Source organism: Lathyrus oleraceus, chromosome 4 (genome assembly GCF_024323335.1).
Source record: "Lathyrus oleraceus cultivar Zhongwan6 chromosome 4, CAAS_Psat_ZW6_1.0, whole genome shotgun sequence".
NCBI classification, from domain to species: domain Eukaryota; kingdom Viridiplantae; phylum Streptophyta; class Magnoliopsida; order Fabales; family Fabaceae; genus Lathyrus; species Lathyrus oleraceus.
In genome coordinates this window covers 380,570,172-380,594,008 of record NC_066582.1, presented here as the reverse complement: position 1 = coordinate 380,594,008, position 23,837 = coordinate 380,570,172, and the positions used below count along the sequence as shown (strand labels likewise).

The 23,837-nt window shown below is 35.8% G+C and overlaps 2 protein-coding genes across 2 annotated transcripts; both read right to left on the bottom strand.

Moving 5' to 3' along the window:
• Positions 1-1,777: 1,777 nt before the first annotated feature.
• On the bottom strand, positions 1,778-2,830 carry LOC127075561 (MLP-like protein 43). Its single transcript, XM_051017025.1, has 2 exons — positions 2,583-2,830; positions 1,778-2,209 (listed from the first exon to the last, which is right to left on the bottom strand). Exons 1-2 carry the CDS (start codon positions 2,767-2,769, stop codon positions 1,926-1,928), a joined length of 471 nt encoding a protein of 156 aa, XP_050872982.1. The 5' UTR covers positions 2,770-2,830; the 3' UTR covers positions 1,778-1,925.
• Positions 2,831-18,493: 15,663 nt separating this feature from the next.
• Positions 18,494-20,228, bottom strand: LOC127137629 (uncharacterized). The gene is made up of 3 exons (XM_051064075.1): positions 19,968-20,228; positions 19,635-19,920; positions 18,494-19,524 (listed from the first exon to the last, which is right to left on the bottom strand). The coding sequence occupies exons 1-3, from the start codon at positions 20,226-20,228 to the stop codon at positions 18,494-18,496; spliced, it is 1,578 nt and encodes a 525-aa protein (XP_050920032.1).
• Between the last annotated feature and the right edge of the window lie 3,609 nt (positions 20,229-23,837).

The following is a 23,837-nucleotide window of genomic DNA, read 5'->3' as shown; positions in this document are numbered from 1 at the left end:
GGTTTTTTTCCTGTTTTCTTATTCTCTTTATTGAAGTTACTATTTTCCTCCCATTTTTTATTTTTTAATAAAAGTTTTACATTTTTCTTGTTTTAAAAAACAAAATATGTATATTTCTATAAAAAAGTTTATTGTACAAATTATTAAATTTTATAAAAAGTAATATATATATATATATATATATATATATATATATATATATATATATATATATATATATATATATATATATATATATATATATATATATATATATATATATATATATATATATATATATATATATATATATATATATATATAATTTAATTGACATTTTATTTAAAAAAAATTATAAATTTAATAATGGGTTTTCCTTGAGTACTATAGTTGAATGGGTTTGATTCCCATATGTGGTCAGTAATGTTGATTTATTTTATACGCTTTTAACCATCTCTAGAATGGGTTGAATTCCCGTATTTGGCAAGTAAGTTTCATTTATTTTACATGCTTTAACCATCTTTGGAATGGGCTCGATTGCTATATGTGGCAAGTAATTTTAATTTATTTTACATGCTTTAACCATCTCAAAACAATCACAAATTTGATCATTAAATTTGGATTATTAATTACGTCCATATAGGTTAGCGACTAGTTCTTTTTCAACCGTAATATGTTAGTCGCTGAACGTGTTAGTGGTCGGTTTTTAAGTTTTTTAGGCGCTCACGAAATACGATATTTCAAATAGTATTGTCAGGCTTTTGCGATGTCATTCCCATTTTACAATTTTTTTAATAAAAAAATAAAATAAAATGATTTAGAATTAATAAAATATGAAAATGAATAATTAATAAAAAAATATTTTCAAATAATAATTATAAATATGAAAAATTTATAAAAATTCAATTAAATATGATTAATAAAATACGAAAATTAATATTACTAAAAAGTAAAATAACAATAAAAAAAAATCAATCATCGACATCGATCTCTTCTTCTTTTTCATCATCATCATCCTTCTATTTTACCGCTCCTCGGCCTCCAACTGTTCCAAATCTGTCATTTTCACAAAATCCTTGATTATTATCTATTGTACCATATGTTTGGTTCGTTTGTGAGAACATATATTCTCGCATTTGCTCCTCCATCTCAATTCGTGTCTTCTTCATTTCCTCTAATTCGGCCTTTAGCATTGTCTTGCTTGATAATGCCTCGCGTCTCACCTCTGTCTCGCGTCTCACCTCTGTTAGAGCTAATTATCTCCTTATTTCCATCATTCTGGGTATCAACTCTAGTGGACGTGACGATCCTTCCCATATAAAATTCTCGTAAATGAATTTATATCCCATTTTCTATAGTTGGCAACCAAAGGTTTAACACCATAATATTAGACGATAGTCCAACCACATATGATTATTTGTGGCATATTTGGGAAATTGAGTTTTAAATTATTAGTTTATTTAATAAACGGTTCAACCATAAATTTAATCCGTTGAATCAATTGAAACTTAAATCGTAAGTTTCACCGGTTCAATCTTCGGTCTGATTTTAAAATATTGACAAAAGGTAAGTTTTGAAGTTATAATCTTTTCATTCTAAAATAAACATATACTACTATAAACTAAAAAAGTATATATATATATATATATATATATATATATATATATATATATATATATATATATATATATATTATATATATATATATATATATATATATATATATATATATATATATATATATATATATATATATTTTTAGTGATAGGCATCACTCTTCAAAAGAGACATACAAACGAAAGAACAACAGAAGCCAATATGCAGACACAACAACACCATTATACAAAACATCATACTTCTTAATTATAAACGTGACCACTTAGTTAATCCAGCCCTAATGTTGCAGTAGGCCATTATTTATTTATTTGTTACTTTCTTTAATGTTTTCAAATGGCCCTTGCCTTGGAAAGATGAGCATCAATATCTCTAGTGCATTTGCTAAGGTAGTCCATCCATCCATTTGGAGGCTCAATATCCTCACTGATTTTCTCATATTCCACAGTCCATTTAGCAACATCAGTACCGTCATTAGCCTTATCAATTACTTGAAGGGTGAGCTTAAAGACCTTATGGTGCTTATCAATGTCTCCACCAAATAGCTTGAAAGTCATTTTTTTGTTCTGTTCATCAACTTCTTCAATACTCTCATGACATGTGTGTACCTCACCATCTATTGTCATGTTACATACAATTGATACCAAGAAAAATAACAGTTATATATAAGAATTAAAGGAAATTACAAGGACCAAATATTCTTTTAAAAAAAACTTATGAAAGCTTTCAATTTTATTTATAATTTATAGAAAAGTTATGTTTTAACGGGAATGAATGAAATCTAATTTTTTTTTACGAGACATAAAATATGGTGAAAACATTTATTTATTTTTTATAATCAAGAAACTAAATATCAATTAAAATTTATTCAAAGACCCAAATCTCAGATAACATCACAAATAATCAACATAAAAATAAACTTAAAAGATAAATCCAAGTCAAACAAGATGATTTGGCTAACATGTTAAAAGAATTAGAAGCATAATTACCTATAACATAAGTCCAGTGTTTAACCGTATCAGTGTCATGCCACTCATCACCTTCATGCAGTTTGGTATGATGAACTTTTTCGCAAAGGTTTTGTACTTCGTGAAGTTCTGATGCAAATAGTTTGAAGAACTTGTCAGCAGGTGTTTTGATCCCAAGTTCTGTAATAAGTTTACCAAAGAGGACCATTTCTTGGGTAGATAAACAAGAGAGAGAAGAGCAAAGGTTGATGTGAGGAAAATATATGCAACTCCGCGACTTAAATAGAAAAATTGGATTACATTATCTATGGGTATCAAATTAAATTACTTTCTTTTTGTATGATCATTTTGAATTAAATTATTGATTGTGTGGGTTCAATTTGTTTAATATGAATATCTCAAAATCTCTAAAATTGTAAAACCACTAATTTTAATAAATTTTGATTTTTTTTTATATTTAAGGTGATGTGTATTGTGAGGGATCAATTAAATCTTTCATAAGTGAAACTAAAAAATAATTAATAGATTTGTTACGTTTTGAAACTAGAGTTGTAGTATATCGATGATGAGAAATTCTGAATTGACAGTGTTGATCTCTGATACGGTAACGCAGAGTATACCTACAAAGTTATCACTCCAACAGTCTAGTCATTTTAGAGTTCTAGATGAGTGTAGAAAAAGTGGAGATCAAAAAACTATACCCTTGAATATCGTATGTGACGACTTTTATATGTTGAGTTGTTTTGAGTGGATATGTATTGGATTGGGCCTTGCCTTTTTGAGCTTTTGGTCAGTCAAAAACAGTTGCGCCCGAGGCTTGTAAGACGTATATTAGTTTGAGAATTCTTTGAAGTTGTGACAAGTCTTTGCGAATGATGTTTGCTCTTGGATAGAAGTGGAAACACTTTGGATTAGTTAGAAAATAGTTGAGAACTTGCGTAATAAATGCCTTCCCATCGTTGAAACGTTTCGCTACTCATTTTGAGCGTGTGGCTCTAGGGACACATGTTAGGGCACAATTTCTCTACCTAGGATACTCTAGTACTTTTGACCCTTCAATTTCCCTGATGGGACAACTGGTCTGCTACCTCTAGATCTTTTTTAACTTTTAATTTGGACCATTGATTTATAATCAATTTCCATATAAAAGACAGGTTTTTGCTCCAAAAGTTTCTTTTTTTCCTTCAGTAGCTACTCAACGCTAACTTCTTTTTCCTCGGTTCGTTTGTCATTTCCCTTGTTCCAGCGTTTAAAACTTTTTATTGTTGCCTCACTCGTGGGTTGCTTTTCTTTCTTAATCCCATTCGATGACACACCACTATCTTTCCATGTCTGTTGTTATGGTTAACCCAGGAAATCTTCCCGCGAACAATGCTCTTGAGTTTGCTAGCGATAAGTCTTAGTCGTCTACAGGAGGCGATAATCTCAAACACATGGACCTATTATACGCCTTTAACTTTCCTATCCCTTTCTTTAATTATTCCCACAATAATTCTTGGTCGGGGATGGATTGTTTCGATGATTAAGGCGTTTTACCGTTGAGCGAAACCCCCATACAGGCTGCTTCTTTAGCTCGTGTCGAATTTAACTTAACTCTTGTTCTCTTTGTGATAAGGGCACGAAAGATTGGTTCTCCATTCACTCTGTCTCGAGAAATCCTTCTCGTCAATGTTCCATCCCTACTGATAAAACTGACTTATTTTGTGATATAGACATGGAAACTATCCAACCTGAAGACTTGATGCCGGTAACATATATGAGCAATTATTCTTGGGCGGACCCTATTTATCTAGGCATAGTTTCCCCTTATATTTAGGAGGTTGATGCGAGGAAAGCCATCATTGATGTGGGTTCTTTTTTATATTGGTCAATCTCTATTATTCCTACCAATAAAAGGATATGCAGTAAATTCAATAGGTACTCTATTCCTTTTTATGAATGTATCTTCAAAAATTTGGGTGTCCAACTTCCTTTGACTACTTTTGAGAATGAGGTACTAGATCACATTCTCTTTTCTCCTTTGCAAATCCATTTGGTTGCTTGGGCTTTGGTGATGTTATTTCAATATTGATATGTATACCAGGGGCACATGGATTCAACCTCGAAGAACCTTTTATTTTATTTTTTCTTTGTGAATACCAGAGGTACATGAATACCAGGGTCACAATGATTCAACCTCATGGGTTAGTTTCCCTCCATCAAGTAAATGACAAGATCTTCAATGTTTACATAAATAGATGGAAGAAGTTCAACTTGACTATTTCTTGGCTACCCCCATCTCAGTAGCCGCTCATACGAAATTTTGTGTTATTCCATCTCCCCCTCGAGACCAATTAGGTGTACTCACAAAATTATACGCCTCTAGTCCTTGTACCACCTTGCAGAACCAAGTGGCTCCTAATATGTTTTGTATGATTCTCTTACTTTTGTAGAGAAAACCATGATGGCAACATTGCTTTCATTTTCTTCCGAAGAGATAAGATATTGGGATATTGCGGGTGTGTAATCTCCTGAGGTGAGGAAGAACCTCTTTGGTATTTGATATGTCATCTTTCTATTTGATTGTTTGTTGATTTGTATCATGCTTACCTCCTCAATTTTCCTTTCTTTTAGATGAGATTAAGTGGTCTAGTGCAGTGTGACTACAAAGGTCTAATTCCATCAAGTGATCAAGAGACTTATGGCCACTTGACTGGATAGTGGAAGCAGGTAAATGTCAAGTGATTAATTCATCAAAGATGACTTTGATCAGTCAATCAATTAGGGACATGACCAAGATATGATTCACAAACACATGAATTTATTAATGAGTAATAGCATAAAGAAATTAAAAGGTTAACATGTATATTAATTTCTAAAAAAGAACCAATCTAGAATTAATCCTAATCACACACGAACTATGGCTAACTATGATTATTATTTTCGAGCAAGAAAACTTGTCCTATGAGACGAAAAACTAAATCCTAAATATTCTAAGTACTGACATGAATTTTTCAAAGTATTTTATTTTTAATAAGAAAAGTAAAATGTATCTTTTATATATTAAAAAGTGTATTGCAAAAAAATAAATGTGTATAAAAAGGATTATGAATGAACTAAAATGTGTTAAAATGTATTAAAAATGTGGAGAAAAGCACACAATTCAAGAACAAAAAGATGAAAATAATAAAAGAAATAGCAGGGGGTGAAATAGATCAGAGGGGCATGTGGATAGCAAAATGGTGTTGGGCTTCAGCAAGGGAAGCCCAAGGTTGGCGTAAGTTCAAAGGGATGTGTATATGGGAAATTAGGGGTGATGTGAGCAAAGGTTTACGGGCCTATGCGCTTGAGCCCAACCGAGTGTCCAAGGGGAGAATGAAGTATCATCAGATTCATTTCCTATTCTTGTTTCGCGTTCAACTTGCTTCCTCCCCCCTCACTTTCAAAAATTCTACCACCATTGTAGCTTGTGCTTCGCCGCGCCGGAGGGGGCGAAGATAGTCCAGAATGACCATTAAGACCACCAAGATCAACCTCTAAGCTGTTGGTGTAAGCCCTAGAGGCCAATACTTTTGGTACTTGTATCGAATTATTTATTAATAATAAAAGGATTTTTCATTATTACGTTTGTTTAATAAAGTCCCTAGAATAGCTAGTCTGTTTAATGTATCAAGTATGACTTAATCATGAGATCACGTTAAACATAAGGACACTATTCTTAAAGTAACCGTAGTCGAGCTTTATTGTGAAGTGGGATGACATTAAAGAATTAAGACTATTATGTATATAGACTGATGATCACATCTCATGGATCATGGATAAGAAGTTATCAAGTCTTAAACATAGGTATGAATATTAAGAGTAATATTTATACCGGATTGACCCGCTATGAGAATACTATATAGAAAGTTATGCAAAGTGTCATAAGTTATTCTCATGGTGATAATGGTGTATACCACTCTTCGACCTGAAACCACTATGGACCCTAGATGTAGAGTCGAGTGCTTTATTGTTGATCAAACGTTGTCCGTAACTGGATAACCATAAAGACAGTTGATGGGTACTCCACGAAGCATGCTGAGGGACATGAGTGACCTAGATGGAATTTGCCCATCCTGCATAACAGGATAAATGTCTATGGGCCCAATATTGAACTGGACAAGGATGACACGGTCTATGCCTTGTGTTCAATATAGACATAAGGGAAAAAGGGTAATTATACACATAAGTATTATCACAGAAGGAATTGTCAGATCACATGACATTTTCGTGTCTTGGGTAGCAGTGATGTGTTGCTAGATACCGCTCACTGTTTATTATGTTAAATACATGATTTAATATAATTGCCAATGCCACGAAAACCTACAGGATCACACACAAAGGACGGATTGATGAGAGATAGAGTAACTAAGGAACACCGTAAGGTATGGTCCCCTTAAGTGAATTATAGAACATCGTAAAGGTACGGTGTACTTAAGTAGAATACGAAATATGGTAAGGTACCATGAGCTTAAGTGATTTTGGGCATATTATAAGATATGGGCCAAAATACACTTAAGTGGGCTTTTTAGCTTGAAGCCCACACAAGTGGTTCTATAAATAGAACCCTTGTGCAGAAGCATTCATTGCGGTTGCATTATTTTCGTTTTCTCTCTCTCTCTCTCTCTCTCTCTCTCTCTCTCTCTCTCTCACTCAAAGCCTTCATTCGTACCAGCTAGCACTGTGATTGAAGGAATCCGTTCGTGTGGACTGAGTAGAGTCGTTATCATCGTTCAACGTTCGTGATCGCTCTGTGGATCTGCATCAAAGGTTTTGATCGTCACAAGAGATCTGCACCAAAGGTTTCAATCGTCACAAGAGGTAAATATTCTATCACTGATCATGATCATTCGTAAGGATCTCTAAAGGAGAAAATTTTAATTTCCGCTGCGTTTTGGATCGCAATTCTCCTTCAGTGGTATCAGAGCCACTTACGAAACCATGAATCGGATAGCTATTTATTTTCTGTATTAATATGATTAAAAGACAGAATGAATCAATTAATTAAACGGGTAATTAAATTTGGCATCATGAGTGTACGAGTTGGATGAATGATATTGACTATGCTTCGGAACCGACATTAGTATGGTGAAGCAGCGATACATCGATCGTCCATAGGTTACACAATTAAGATCGATCAACTTATATATGATATAAGTAATCCTAATGCAAAGTACGGTATATATGATATATTGTTTCTGTTTCGTTCATTCAAACACTAAATGGTTGTTTTCCTTTGAGCGATCAATGGTCATTTGCTTCAGAATCCGACATTAGTATGGTGAAGCAATGACCTGTTGATCAATCATACTGAATCAACAATCGAGGTGTGTTTGACGGTCTGAAATTGGTGCATTAGGGTTAGTGACGACGCAAGGGTTGTGCCGTCAAGGAGTTGTGAATTGAGGGCTTGTTGGAATACGTCTGCTGACTGTTTCAAAGCGCTGGTTTTCAGTCGCGTGATGATCGTCATGGACTTGTGACGTTCGTAACAAGCTGGACGTGACGGTCGTCACGTGCTTTGTGACGGTCGTCACATTCACAGATACAGAATTCTAGGCGTTTCTGTTTTTGGCCGCGTGACGTTCGTCATGGGCCTGTGACGGTCGTAACATGCTTGTGACGGTCGTCACACTCACAGAGTCCGAATTCTCGGGGTTTCTGTTTTGTGACTGCGCAAGAGTTGTGTTGATGCAAAACGATGTCCATTTCAAATGAATTGTTCATTAAAATTTTTGGACAGGGGCGCTGCCCCTCCAACCCCGCAAGGGGCGCTGCCCCCTTGACCCCTGTCTAACTCTGCGTAGTATGATCGGTCGCCGAAATTTAATTTGGTTTTAATACATTAAAGGAATTAAAAATTAATAATAATAATAATGTGTTTATCATTATTGCCTTATGGTGATCAGTTCTGCCCTTAGTCTTCCTTCATTTTGTTTTGGGTTTTTTAAATACGATCTGCGTGTCGTGCCTCTCCTTTTAATCTCTTAATGTAACTTCTTTTCTCATCTCAATCCCTCGTATGTATAACGAGTTTCTTCTGTAATGTAATGTTATGAAGGAAGAGAAGAAGACAATGTTATGAAGAAAGAGAAGATTTCAATATCAAAGGAGGACAACCTTGAAGATCAAAGAAGGACAGCCTTGAAGATCTTGCTTGGAGAAGCTTAGATCGTTATTAGGTTAGCTTAGGTTCTCTCATTGGCTTGGGAGAACAATTGCGCTAGGGGCCATAACTGTTTCATTATGTATGTTGATGCATGTGTATGTATGTTGATGCATGTGAATATATGTTGATGCATGTGAGAGACAATTTATATGATAAATAAGCCGGTGAGATCATAATAATTACAATTCCCTCAAATTAAATGTTAAGTTTATGCTTTCCAAGTTTTAGCACTCATCAAGACTAGTATCAGATAATGTAGGTTTTGCCTACGCGAGGTGCATGTTCTATATTAGTAAGGTGCGATGGGATAATTGTAATATCCAATTGCTAAAACAATGGGTCAAACTTAACTAAATAAATTATAATAAGGTTATATATGTTTAGAAGCAAGAGTTGGGAATGATCCATATGATGGATTGGAATAAGGAGTTATTCACCCAACTGAAATTTTCGAGAGTTGTATGAGATACAATTGGAAGGAGTTCCTACCTAAATAACCTAGTTTTATGTAATCCGCCTACGCGGACTTAGAACAAAGTGAAATATGGATCTCGACCCACTAGAAAATCTTCCAACGGGATTTTCCGAATCAAATGATGAGGGTCATTTGTTTTGAGTAAAATAGTGGGAGCATATTTAATTAAAGGCCTAATTAAATATGTTATTGATACTTGTATTTTCATTAATTCTTATGTAGATTACCATGACAACAAACACCTCTAACAACATCTTGCGATCAATCCTTGACAAGGAAAAATTGTCTGGGACAAATTTCCTGGATTGGCACCGAAACCTGAGGATTGTCCTCAAACATGATAAAAAATTGTATGTCTTGGAGAAACCTGTTCCTGAAGAGGAACCTCCTAGTTCTGCACCTAAGGCAGAAAGAGATGCTTATAAGAAGCATGTCGATGATGGTAATGAAACTGCTTGTCTCATGCTAGCTACCATGAACTCAGAATTGCAAAAGCAACATGAGAACATGGCAGCGTTCGATATGATCGAACACTTGAAGATGCTCTATCAAGAGCAAGCAAGGCATGAGAGGTTTGAAGTTTCAAAATCCCTTTTTCAAAGCAAGTAAGCTGAGAGAGCCCCTGTAAGTCCCCATGTGCTCAAGATGATTGGGTATGTGGAGAACCTTGAAAGGTTGGGTTTTCCCCTCGGAAAGGAACTTGCTACTGATTTGATCTTGCAATTGTTGCCAGATAGATTCAGTCAATTTGTCCTAAATTTCAATATGAATGATATGGATAAATCTCTTCCTGAACTGCTAAGCATGTTAAGAACAGTTGAGCAGAATCTGAAGACAAAAGGGAAGTCCATTATGATAATCGGAAATGGAAAGAGACAGAACAAAAGGCCCACCAAGCAGGGTGATAAAGGGAAAGGCAAGGAAGTTGCCAAACCCATACCCACTGTTGCTGCTTTGAAGCCTAGTGGAGGCATAGCAAAGGCAGGCACCTGCTTCCATTGCGGTAAGACCGGACACTGGAAGAGAAACTGTCCAAAGTAACTGGAAGATACGAAGAATGGAGTAGAGACTTCAACTTCAGGTACTTTTGTTATTGAAATAAATTTATCTACTTCTGCATCATGGGTATTAGATACTGGATGCGGTTCTCACATTTGTATAAATGTGCAGGGGCTAAAAGGAAGTAGAGATTTGGAAAAAGGTGAAGTTGACCTACGAGTTGGCAATGGAGCAAAGGTTGCTGCTTTAGCCATAGGAACTTATGTATTAACTTTACCTAGTGGTTTAATAATTCAGTTAGAGAACTGTTATTATGTACCTGCAATTAGCAGGAATATTATTTCCATTTCTTGTTTGGACAAGTTTGGTTTTTCATTTATAGTAAAGAATAATTGTTGCTCAATTTATTTGAATGATATATTCTATGCTACTGCACAAATGAGCAATGGACTGTATGTCCTTGATCTCGAAATGCCTATATATAACATTAATACTAAAAGGATGAAACCTAACGAGTTAAATCCAACTTACCTTTGGAATTGTCGATTAGGCCACATAAATGAGAAACGCATTTCCAAACTCCATAAAGATGGACTCTTGGACTCTTTTGATTATGAATCATATGACACATGCAGATCTTGTTTAATTGGAAAGATGACAAAGTCTCCATTCACAGGAAAAGGTGAAAGAGCGAATGATCTTTTGGGCCTAATACATACTGATGTATGTGGACCACTGAACATACCAGCCAGAGGAGGTTTTCAGTACTTCATCACATTCACTGATGATTTCAGTAGATATGGTTATGTGTATTTAATGAAACACAAATCAGAGTCCTTTGAAAAGTTCAAGGAATTCAAGAATGAAGTACAAAACCAACTAGGTAAGAATATTAAAACTCTTCGATCAGATCGAGGTGGTGAGTGTTTAAGCCTAGAGTTTGATGACCATCTGAAAGAGTGTGGGATCCTATCCCAACTTACTCCTCCTGGAACACCCCAATGGAATGGTGTATCAGAGAGAAGAAATCGAACCCTGTTAGACATGGTCCGATCCATGATAAGTCACGCCGATCTTCCAAACTCCTTTTGGGGACATGCACTATTGACAGCAGCTTACACACTTAACCGTGTTCAATCCAAAAAGGTTGAGAAGACACCATATGAGATATGGAGTGGTAAGAAACCACATATGTCTTACATAAAGATTTGGGGTTGCGAGGTTTATGTGAAACGACAAATTTCAACTAAGCTTGAGCCCAAATCTGACAAATGCTTATTTGTGGGGTATCCTAAAGAAACAAGAGGGTATTACTTCTACAATCCTTCTGAGGGCAAAGTGTTTGTCGCTCGAACTGGAGTTTTCCTAGAAAGGGATTTCATTTCCAAAGGAACCAGTGGGAGGAAAGTAGAGCTTGAAGAAATTCAAGAATCACAAAGCATAGATACACCTATGGAGGAATTAGAGCAGGAAACACAAGAAGTTGTGGAAGAGCAACCTGCTCAAGTAGAACAAGACCAGCGTAGGTCAAGCAGGATACGTCAATTACCTGAGAGATATGGATATCTCATAACTGATCAAGGTGATGTATTACTCATGGATCAAGATGAGCCTGTGACCTACCAAGAGGCCATAACTGGTCCCGAGTCTGAGAAGTGGCTAGAAGCCATGAAATCTGAAATGGATTTCATGTACACAAACCAAGTTTGGACCTTGGTAGAGCCTCCTGTAGGAGTTAACCCTATAGGATGCAAGTGGGTCTTCAAAAAGAAGACTGACATGGATGGTAAGGTACATACCTATAAGGCAAGACTGGTTGCAAAAGGATATAAACAAATTCATGGGATTGACTATGATGAAACCTTTTCACCAGTTGCAATGCTTAAATCTGTTCGGATTTTACTTGATATCGCTGCATATCATGATTATGAAATATGGCAGATGGATGTCAAAACTGCTTTCCTTAATGGAAATCTTCTTGAGGATGTGTACATGACACAACCTAAAGGATTTGACATACCAGAGGAAGCCCAAAAGATATGTAAGTTACAAAGATCAATCTATGGATTGAAGCAAGCTTCCAGAAGCTGGAATCTTTGTTTTGATGAAACAGTAAAACAATATGGATTCATCAAGAACGAAGATGAACCTTGTGTCTACAAGAAGGTTAGTGGGAGCATGATCGTTTTCCTGGTATTATATGTAGATGACATATTACTCATTGGAAACGATATCCCTACCCTACAACAAGTAAAGTCTTGGTTGGGGAAATGCTTTTATATGAAGGACCTAGGTGAAGCAGCCTATATATTAGGAATCAGAATCTATAGAGATAGATCACAAAAACTGCTTGGCCTAAGTCAGAGTACATACATAGACAAAGTGTTGAGACGCTTTAATATGCATGATTCCAAGAAAGGATTCATACCTATGCAACATGGCCTGTGTCTATAAAAAAGACAATCCCCTTTAACTAAGGAAGAAAGGGATCGCATGAATAAGATTCCATATGCATCTGCAATAGGATCTATCATGTATGCCATGTTATGTACTCGACCAGATGTATCGTATGCTTTAAGTGCAACGAGTAGGTACCAATCTGATCCTGGTGATGATCACTGGGTAGCTGTCAAGAATATCCGTAAGTATTTAAGAAGGACTAAGGACTCATTCTTGATATATGGAGGTCAGGAAGAGTTGGCTGTAATTGGATACACCGATGCTAGCTTCCAGACAGATAAGGATGACTTTAGATCGCAATCTGGTTATGTGTTTTGCTTAAACGGTGGCGCTGTGAGCTGGAAAAGTTCAAAGCAAGATACAGTTGCTGATTCTACAACCGAGGCCGAGTATATTGCTGCCTCAAGTGTAGCAAAGGAAGTTGTTTGGATCAAAAAGTTCATTAGTGAACTTGGCATAGTTCCTAGCATTGTGGATTCCATTGGTCTCTACTGTGATAACAATGGTGCTATCGCACAAGCCAAGGAGCCTAGATCTCATCAACGATCCAAACACATACTTAGGCGTTATCATATCATTCGAGAGATAATAGATAGAGGAGATGTGAAAATATGCAGAGTACCTACACTTGACAATATTGCTGACCCACAGACAAAGCCTCTTGCGCAGCAGAAGCATGATGGCCATACTAGATCTATGGGTATTAAGGGTATGCCTGATTGGCTCTAGTGCTAGTGGGAGATTGTTGGTGTAAGCCCTAGAGGCCAATACTTTTGGTACTTGTATCGAATTATTTATTAATAATAAAAGGCTTTTTGTTTATTACGTTTGTTTAATAAATTCCCTAGAATAGCTAGTCTGTTTAATGTATCAAGTATGACTTAATCATGAGATCACGTTAAACATAAGGACACTATTCTTAAAGTATCCGTAGTCGAGCTTTATTGTGAAGTGGGATGACATTAAAGCATTAAGACTATTATGTATATAGACTGATGATCACATCTCATGGATCATGGATAAGGAGTTATCAAGTCTTAAACATAGGTATGAATATTAAGAGTAATATTTATACCGGATTGACCCGCTATGAGAATACTATATAGAAAGTTATGCAAAGTGTCATAAGTTATTCTCATGGTGATAATGGTGTATACCACTCTTCGACCTGAAACCACTATGGACCCTAGATGTAGAGTCGAGTGCTTTATTGCTGATCAAACGTTGTCCGTAACTGGATAACCATAAAAATAGTTGATGGGTACTCCACGAAGCATGCTGAGGGACATGAGTGACCTAGATGGAATTTTCCCATCCTGCATAATAGGATAAATTTCTATGGGGCCAATATTGAACCGGACAAGGATGACACGGTCTATGCCTTGTGTTCAATATAGACATAAGGGCAAAAGGGTAATTATACACATAAGTATTATCACAGAAGGAATTCTCAGATCACATGACATTTTCGTGTCTTGGGTAGCAGTGATGTGTTGCTAGATACCGCTCACTGTTTATTATGTTAAATACATGATTTAATATAATTGCCAATGCCGCGAAAACCTACAGGGTCACACACAAAGGACGGATTGATGAGAGATAGAGTAACTAAGGAACATCGTAAGGTACGGTGCCCTTAAGTGAATTGTAGAACATGGTAAAGGTACGGTGTACTTAAGTAGAATACGAAATATGGTAAGGTACCATGAGCTTAAGTGATTTTGGGCATATTATAAGATATGGGCCAAAATACACTTAAGTGGGCTTTTTAGCTTGAAGCCCACACAAGTGGTTCTATAAATAGAACCCTTGTGCAGAAGCATTCATTGCGGTTGCATTATTTTCGTTTTCTCTCTCTCTCTCTCTCTCTCTCTCTCTCTCTCTCTCACTCAAAGCCTTCATTCGTACCAGCTAGCACTGTGATTGAAGGAATCCGTTCGTGTGGACTGAGTAGAGACGTTGTCATCGTTCAACGTTCGTGATCGCTCTGTGGATCTGCATCAAAGGTTTTGATCGTCACAAGAGATCTGCACCAAAGGTTTCAATCGTCACAAGAGGTAAATATTCTATCACTGATCATGACCATTCGTAAGGATCTCTAAAGGAGAAAATTTTAATTTCCGCTGCGTTTTGGATCATGACCATTCGTAAGGATTAAGACCACCAAGATCAACCTCTAAGCCTCCCCTATCCTAATCTCTTAATAATTTTGACAAATTTTACTGAAATGCTTCAAAATGCACCAAAATAGATCAAGAACCCTGAGGCTTAAATATCAAAATTAAACGAAAATGAAGGGGAATCAAGTCAATCCATGTTGGGGCTTTGATTCCCCCTCAATGAAGTCTACATGTTGTTATAAAAATCGAGCAAGCAAAGGAGGTAGTGGAGGATGTTACTACCTTGCAAGATCGAGATTTGTCCTAAGAGATGTTGAAGAATCCAAAATTGAATATGGAAGTGGAAATACTAGAGGAAAACACTCTAGGTAGCTTCGAACTCCTTAGCTATGTTCACACTAGTTTCTTCTCCTTCTCCTTCTTTAAAGACACAATTTGTATGATACTATTATTACTTTGTGTTCTTGTTGTTATGTGTTATATGAAGAGAGTGATGAATTGATTAAGAAAATTGAAGAGAGATAAAGAATTTATAGTAGGTGTGAGAGTGGTGTAGTGAGTTTGTGAAATATGATTCTCAGATTGTGATATGTGGAAATGTGATTCATGATTGTGATTGAGAGAGAGTGAAATTTATGGAATGATCCAGGTTGAAAAATGATTATTGATCCCTAAAGCTTAAAGGAGATGAATTGTTACATATAGTAGAGTTGGATAACCGAATTGGGTAGGTTGGGTCAAGTAGTTAGAAATTTTAGGGCACAGTTTATTATGATGAAGCTTGTTTCATCAATGGAGAAAAATAACAGAAGAAGAGATAAAGATTAACAGAAGAAAAGAGAAAGATTAGCAGAAGGAAAGAGAAAGAAATATCAAGAAAGAGGAATCATTGATTATTAGATTGTGTACATGTGGCAATACATCACTTATATATTACAATCTTATCTCATAACCACCAATCACAATAGAGCTAACTAACTAACTAACCATACAACTAATAACCAACTGTATTAATCATCTAGCTTAATCTATAATGATCAAAGTGGTTAATCTCAACAGCCCCTCTAAAGCTAAGCATGGTGAATGTTGATCACACCAAGCTTGGAAATAAACTTGTTGAAGGTTAAAGTTGGTAACGCCTTGGTTAGAAAATCAGCAAGTTGTTCATGAGTGGAAATAGGTAGGAGCCGAAGTAAGCCTTGCTGAAGCTTTTCAAGGACCAAGTGGCAATCGATCTCGAGATGTTTAGTTCGTTCATGAAATACCAGATTAGACGCAATATGCATTGCGCTTTGGCTGTCACAATAGAGAAGAGGGAGTTTGGTACATGTGATATGCAGCTCCTTCATAAGAACTATCAACCAAAGCAATTCACATATGGCAAATGACAACGCCCGATACTCAGCCTCCGATGATGATCTGGAAATAGTATCCTGCTTCTTTGTATGCCGCGATATGAGAGAAGTACCAAGGAAGAAACAATATCCTGAAAAGGATCTCCTTGAATCAATGCAGCCTGCCCAATCAGAATCTGACAAGCCAAGAAGTTGCAGTTCAGCATTCCTTCGAAACAATATTCCTCTACCAGAGTTGTTCTTCAAGTAGCGTATGATTCTACAAGCAGCATGGTAGTGTGCCATTGTTGGATTGTGAAGAAACTGGCTAAGTTGTTGCGTGGCATGTCTGGACGTGTGGTGTTGAGGTACAGCAGACAGCCTATTAATCGTCTGTAAGCTCCAATATCTTCAAAAGCTTTGCCACTATCAACATGTAGTTTAACTGATGGATCAATAGGTGCGGGAGCTGGTTTGGATCCAAGCATACCAGATTCCTGCAAGAGATCAAGACAGTACTTTCGTTGTGATAGTGAAATCCCTGCCTTTGAATGAGCAACTTCGAGGCCAAGAAAATACTTGAGTATGCCCAGGTTTTTGATGCTGAAATTTTCATCTAGAATGAGTTTAATACGATCAAATTCAGACATAGAGGTTCCAGCTAGGATTATGTCATCAACATAGACTAAAATGGCTGTAAAGTGAGCATCTATTTTCAAAGTGAAGAGGGAATAATCAGACGTAGACTGAGTGTATCCTTGCTGAAGTAATAGAGCTGTTAGCTTTTCATACCATTTGCGACTGGCTTGTTTCAGACCATATAAACTCTTTTGGAGTTTGCATACTTGATTGGGCTTGTGGCATGTAACACCTTCAGGTATAGTCATATATACATCTTCCTACAATTCCCCATGTAGAAAGGCATTTTTAACATCAAGTTGATGTAAAAACCAATTATTGATGGCTGCAGTTGCAAGAAGGGTTCTGACAGTGGTAAGCTTTGCTACAGGTGAGAAAGTGTCAAAGAAGTCAAGCCCTTCAATTTGGTTGTAACCTTTGGCAACAAGTCTAGCTTTATACCTCTCTATTGTGCCATCTGCTCTATGCTTCACTTTGAAAACCCATCTGTTACCAATTGGTTTGACATGTGGTAGCAGATCAACTATGTTCCAAGTTCTATTCTTGTCTAATGCATCTAATTCAGACTTCATGGCCTTGATCCAATGTTCAGACAAACATGCTTCTTTGTAGTTATTTGGCTCATGTGTAAGAGTGATATTGGATGCAAAAACACGATGAGATGCAGACAAAAAATGCAGGGAATCATAATTTGAAATAGGGTAATTAGTTTTGGTTGTACCTGATGATGACTTGACTGCTGATGCATCAGATGTATTGCACACATAATCTGAAAGATAATGAGGTGTATGTTTAGCTCTAACAGGCCTAGATTGGATGTTGTCAATATCTGGTGTATTAGGGACAGATTGAGTGTCATGGTTCTCATTAGTATTTTCTAAAGATTCAGGGTGAATGTTAGAATGGTGCAGTGTGTCAATGGTTGTGTTAGGATGATGCTCATGTTCCTCAGCTGTGGATTCAATGTTTTGTGATGGAACATGTATGATAGGTTCATTTTGTGGTGAGTCATGGGGATCTTTGTAAGGATGGTAGTTCCAATTAGTGGAATTGACATTTGAATAAGGGAAAATATGTTCATGATGTATGACATTTCTAGAAACAAGAATTGTATGACTGTTAACGTCATAGAGTATCACACCCTTCATACCATTCTTGTATCCTAAGAAAACACATTTTTGACCTCTTGGCTCAAGTTTTGTTCTATGCATATATAGTGTGGATGCAAAAGCAAGAGATCCAAACACTTTGAGACTATGCCTATCTGGATGTGCATTGTGCAATATGAAATAAGGAGAAAGATTGTTTAAAACTTGTGTAGGGAGTTTATTTATAATGAATGTTGCATGCAAAATAGCATATGACCAGAATTCCTTTGGATGTTTTGATTGAAAAAGAAGCGCTCTTCCAACATTTAGTAAATGCTGATGTTTCCTCTCCACTCGACAATTTTGTTGTGGAGATTCAACACAACTGGTTTGATGAATGATTGCCTTAGATGCAAAAAATTCAGGGATGTTAAACTTAAAACCATTATCAGTTCTGATAGTTTTGACATGAAGCTTATGTTGATTTTCTATGAGATTGACAAAGTTTATAACATGTTGTCTAGCTTCAGATTTGACTTTCATTAATGTTATCCATGTATATCTGGTACAGTCATCGATAACAGTTAAAGAATATGAATGACCATGTAAAGATTGGACTGCAAGGGGTCCCTAAATGTCAAAATGGATCAAGTCATAAGGGTGTGCAACCCTATTATTACTAACAATATAAGGAAGTTTTCTTTGTCTAGCATAGCAACAGACATCACAGACATCTTTACGATTAACTTTGATAAAAGGAAATTGGGAATGTAGGTACAATAATCTATTTTGAGATAAGTGTCCTAATCTAAAATGCCATAAGGCTTTATCAGGTAAGATGACATTGGCTGCTAGGGCAGAAGTTAAATCAGGTGTGTGTGTAGCAGGTGAATCATTATCTCTCAGTGTTAGATAGTACAATCCATCTTTCTGCTCAGCAAAACGAGTCATCTTCATGGTCATTTTGTCCTGTGTGACACATTGTGATTTGAGGAAATTGACATTATAATTAGAGGATTCACACAACTTTGAAACAGATAATAAGTTTAGAGAAAATTCAGAGATCAAAAGAACATTATGCACAATGAAATCAGGAGAAAAATAAACTGTGCCAGAGTGGTTAGCAACAAGGCATTGTCCATTTGGAAATCTAACAGTGATGGGGATAATTTTCTTATGTGAATGAAACCATTGGACAAAACTACATATGTGATAAGTAGCTCCTGAATCAATGATCCAAGAACTACTACTACTACTATGCATGCAATGATATGTGTTACCTGTTGATGGATGACCAACAACAACTTGGTTGGAAGAAGCATGTCCTGAAGATTGGCCAAGACTTGATTTCTGAATTAGATCCATTAGAGCACTGGATTGACCTTGAGTCATAGGTGAATTGTCACTTTGAATGTCAGCACCATGAGATGAAGATCCATCATTATTTCCATCTGATACCACATTGTTAGCTGAATTCTGAAACTGTTTCTGCATATGAGGTGGAACACCATGTTTCTTGAAGCAATTTTCAACAGTGTGGTTAGTCTTGCCACAAAATGTGCAAACGCGAACACCATGCTTGAATGCATTATTTCTTGCTCTAAATCTCTTGGAATCAGCAACATTAATTAGTGTTTGAGACTTATCATTGGAATAGGGAGCTGAATTTGTCGCTCATGTTGAATAACCATGGAGAATATCTTATTCATAGTTGGCAAAGGATCCATTAACAAGATTTGGGACTTCACTACAGCAAATTGGTCATTTAAACCAGTCAAGAATATGATAATTTGCAATAGCTCGTGATGAGATCTTGCACTGCGCATAGCTTCACAGGAACACTTTATGCAACAAGTACAAGTTGGTAAAGGCAAATACAGATCCAGTTCTTCCCAAAGAATTTTAAGATCAGAGAAAAAATCAGTTACTGATTTGGTTTCTTGCTTTAGGTTGTAAATTTCTTGCTGCAGCTCAGAAATACATATGAGATCACCCTGGGAAAACCATTCTTTCAAATTGTTCCATACATCAAGCGCGTTCTCCATGAAAACTATAGACTGTGAAAAATTGAATCTAAAACAGAATTCATGATCCAAGAATGTACAAGCATGTTGCAGCGATTCCAAGCATGCAGAGATGGATCGAAAGAATCAACTAGAATAGGAAGAGATCCATCAATGAACTCAATCTTCATTTTGCCACCAAGAGCCCTCTTCATGCTTAGAGCCCATGAATGATAGTTGGAACCAGTGAGTTTCGAAAGAACTGTAACGGAACCAGGGCCATCGCTGGGGTGGACAAAGTAGGGTGAAGTTTGATCCAAAGCAGGATCAGTTGATGAAGATGAAGCTCGAGAATGGGCCATGGATGCAGAAGGAAGTGAATGAAGAAATGAAATGGTATAAAAGGATTCAGTTGGATAGCAGCGGAAGGAGGATCGAATTGGCAAATGATACCATATTATGATGAAGCTTGTTTCATCAATGGAGAAAAATAACAGAAGAAGAGATAAAGATTAACAGAAGAAAAGAGAAAGATTAGCAGAAGGAAAGAGAAAGAAATATCAAGAAAGAGGAATCATTGATTATTAGATTATGGACATGTGGCAATACATAACTTATATATTAAAATCTTATCTCATAACCACCAATCACAATAGAGCTAACTAACTAACTCACCATACAACTAATAACCAACTTTATTAATCATCTAGCTTAATCTATAATGATCAAAGTGGTTAATCTCAACACAGTTAGTGTTAAAAAATTCAGTGAAGAATTTAATTATGAGAATTAGCACAGTTAGATTTTCTGTTAGATTGTTAGTTTGAAACTGAACTAGTTTAGTGCTATAGCTGAATCAATTATTGAATGAGTTAGTTTATGACATGTTCGTGTGTTAGTGAAGTGTTAATGAATGTTAGGAATTTGAATGAGATAGTTAGTGAAGTGTTGATATATTGGTTTAAACTTATAAGTGTTATGGATAGCTAGTGATGTAAAATATTAGTGATATTGAATGAGATGCAGGCTATTATGAATTGGAGTTGTTATAACTGATATGTGCTGTTTTAAATTGAATGCCATGTGAAATGAGTTTTGTGAAAATGACACTACAATACTGAACATGGCATTATGGCGCACATGTAACCGGTTAACCGATTACTAATAAGTTAACTTGCCTTGGATATCTATATTTGAATTGGGATGGGGGATTGATATGCTTGATTGAGGTCTGAGCTGGTTTGGATTTATATGGCATGATGTTATGAAATTGGGTTGATATGGAAGTTAGTAGGTAGGTTAGAAGTTTAATGAGATTGCTTCAATTTATCACATGCATAACTAACATTGTTATGCATTTTGAACTATTATAACAGTTAGTGGTTGTTACATGGAATTGAACTGGAAAATGTTAGTGAAATTAGTGTTAATTATTGGAAATGCTATGCTAGATGATTGAACTAATGTGGAACTGTTTGGTGTTAGACATGGATTATTAAGGGTCAATTATAGAAGAATTAGTTAGGTCGTTTGGCTTAATTGGGTGAATTTGGAAGTGTTATGGGAGTGGAAATTTATGAAGTAAATTGGCCTATGTTGAACTGTTAAGAGATGATGCAGTGAAGTTGGGTTGACTAAACATGGCATCATGGGTAACTAGTTAATCGGTTACCAACACAACATTGGCTTAAAAATGTTAGATGATGTGTACTTTATGTTAAGTTGGTATGGAGCCATTTAGATTGCTCCATTAGTTCAGGTGCTTTGGATTAAATGTTTGGATTGGAATTGGTTATCCTTTTTTTGGCATGGTTATGCATGAATTGTAATGGTTATGTGTGTCTATGCATATATGTGAATTGTGCCTTGGTTTCTTGTGTGCTTATGCATGAATTATAATTGATCATGTCATATTGGATGGTATATTTTGCAGGGCCGGTGTATGTGATAAGATGGCTTGGCATCATATGGACCATGTGGAAACTTTGGGCAACATTGAGACTTATGAAGAAGGCATTGGATACATAAAGACTTATGAGGGATCTTGAGAAAAAAGGAGATGGCCCAGGAATCGAGAAGAAAGAGGATAAGATTCAGGATATGTAGTTTACTTTGGTCAACTGTTTGACCAAGAAGTCAACTCTATGTCAAAATGATGTAATTTGTATAATTTTTGTTTATTTATTTATTTATTTCTTGTAATGGAATGTTAAATGTTTTTATACTAAAATGGCTTTTTGAAATGAATATGTCTTGTGTTTTAAGAATGAATTATTTTCCCTCTAAAAATGAACTTTTGAATATTTGCACTTGTACTTGAATATGCATTTGAATGACTTCTTGAGTTTGAACCTTGAATTTGAATTTGAGCATGAATCCTGAATCTTGTATGAATTTGAATTGCAATGCTTTGGACCAATTAACCATGTAAGATTCAATAAAGAATGCTAAAAAAAGTTAATATCCCATGGTTGACTTTTGTTGACAAAGATCAAACTTGCAATCAACAATCAATTCCAATCCATTCCATGGTGTAGTCGATAATGATCAAAGCCTAAGACAAAGATTAGGATTCCACAAAGACTTGATCAAAAAGATGAGCATCTCAAGCTAATATAACATAATCTCATAGGTTTGGTTCCCATGTATGCCATAGAAGAACCCTAGCTCATGAATTATCCACACTTCAATGCTTTGTATCATACATAACAAGGCCTTTGAATCAGTATTATTTATTTGAAAATGCAATTGTGTATGAATGATCTAAATAACTATGAGTATGCAGATGAATGTATCCATAAGCAGGATAAAATGAAAAGGGTTAGGCAAGTTTTGGGGTATGACAACTTCCCCTATTTAATCATATTGGACCTGATTGTATAAATGGTGATGACTGTTCGGGCATTCAAGGTAGAAGATGATTAAATACAAGAATATCCAAAAATATGTTCGTTGAGAGTGGGGTGGATGTAATGTAAGGAAGTTAAGTGTATTATCGGGGATATGGAATGGTAGACAAAATTTTATAGGTTTATCTGCTAGGGGTTGACTAGAACGTTCAGTTGGGGAAATAGTTCGACATAAACGAGTGTTGGAAAGTGAATAACACAGACGACTGTCGAAAATCAATACGGACGAGTATTGAAAAATATAAGAATAGCATGAGGTAGTGTTGGAAATCAATACAAACGAGTATCAAAAAGAAAATGTCAACACAAGCGAGTGCTGGAAATCAATACGGACAAGTATTGAAAAGAGAATGTCAACACAGACGAGTGCTGGAAGTCAATATGGATGAGCATTAAAAATAAAGTTATAACACTGATGAGTGTTGGAAATCAATGCGGAATATTATTGAAAAGAGAGCGTTGATACAAGCGAGTGTAGGTAATTAATATGAACGAGTATTGAAAAGAGAGTGGGATCAACACAAACGAGTGTTGGAAATTAATATGCACGAGTATCGAAAAGAGAATGTCAACATGGATGAGTGTTAGAAATCAATACAAACGAGTATTGAAAAGAGAATGTCAACACAGACCAGGGTTGGAAATCAATAGTGACAAGTATTGAAGAGATAATGTCAACACATATGAATATTGGATATCAATACAGATGAGAATTGTCAACATGGATGAGTATTGGAAATTAATATGGATGAGTATTGAAAAGATAATATGAACACGGACGAGTGTTGGAAATCAATACGTACGAGTATTGAAAATAGAATATCAATATGGATGAGTGTTGGTAATTAATACGGACGAGTATTAAAAAGGTAAGATCAACAAGGACGAGTGTTTGAAATCAATACACATGAGTATTGACATTTTTTAGGAACAACACAGACGAGTATTAGAAAATTATGGTTAACACAGACGAGTGTAAAAAATAGTCAAACAGACGAGTGTTTGAAAGAAATATGGTCAACACAGATGAGTGTTTGGCTTATGCTTCGTATGCAAGTTTGA

What these genes read in the sequence shown, in the direction of transcription:
- LOC127075561 (XM_051017025.1), bottom strand. Translation starts at nt 2,769, where the DNA reads ATGGTCCTCTTTGGTAAACTTATTACAGAACTTGGGATCAAAACACCT. An exon ending in ACACTGGACTTATGTTATAG is followed by an intron (nt 2,210 to 2,582) that starts GTAATTATGCTT and finishes ACATGACAATAG; the next exon opens with ATGGTGAGGTACACACATGT.
- LOC127137629 (XM_051064075.1), bottom strand. Translation starts at nt 20,228, where the DNA reads ATGGCCCATTCTCGAGCTTCATCTTCATCAACTGATCCTGCTTTGGAT. An exon ending in GGAATCGCTGCAACATGCTT is followed by an intron (nt 19,921 to 19,967) that starts GTACATTCTTGG and finishes AATTTTTCACAG; the next exon opens with TCTATAGTTTTCATGGAGAA. An exon ending in AATTATCATATTCTTGACTG is followed by an intron (nt 19,525 to 19,634) that starts GTTTAAATGACC and finishes CGACAAATTCAG; the next exon opens with CTCCCTATTCCAATGATAAG.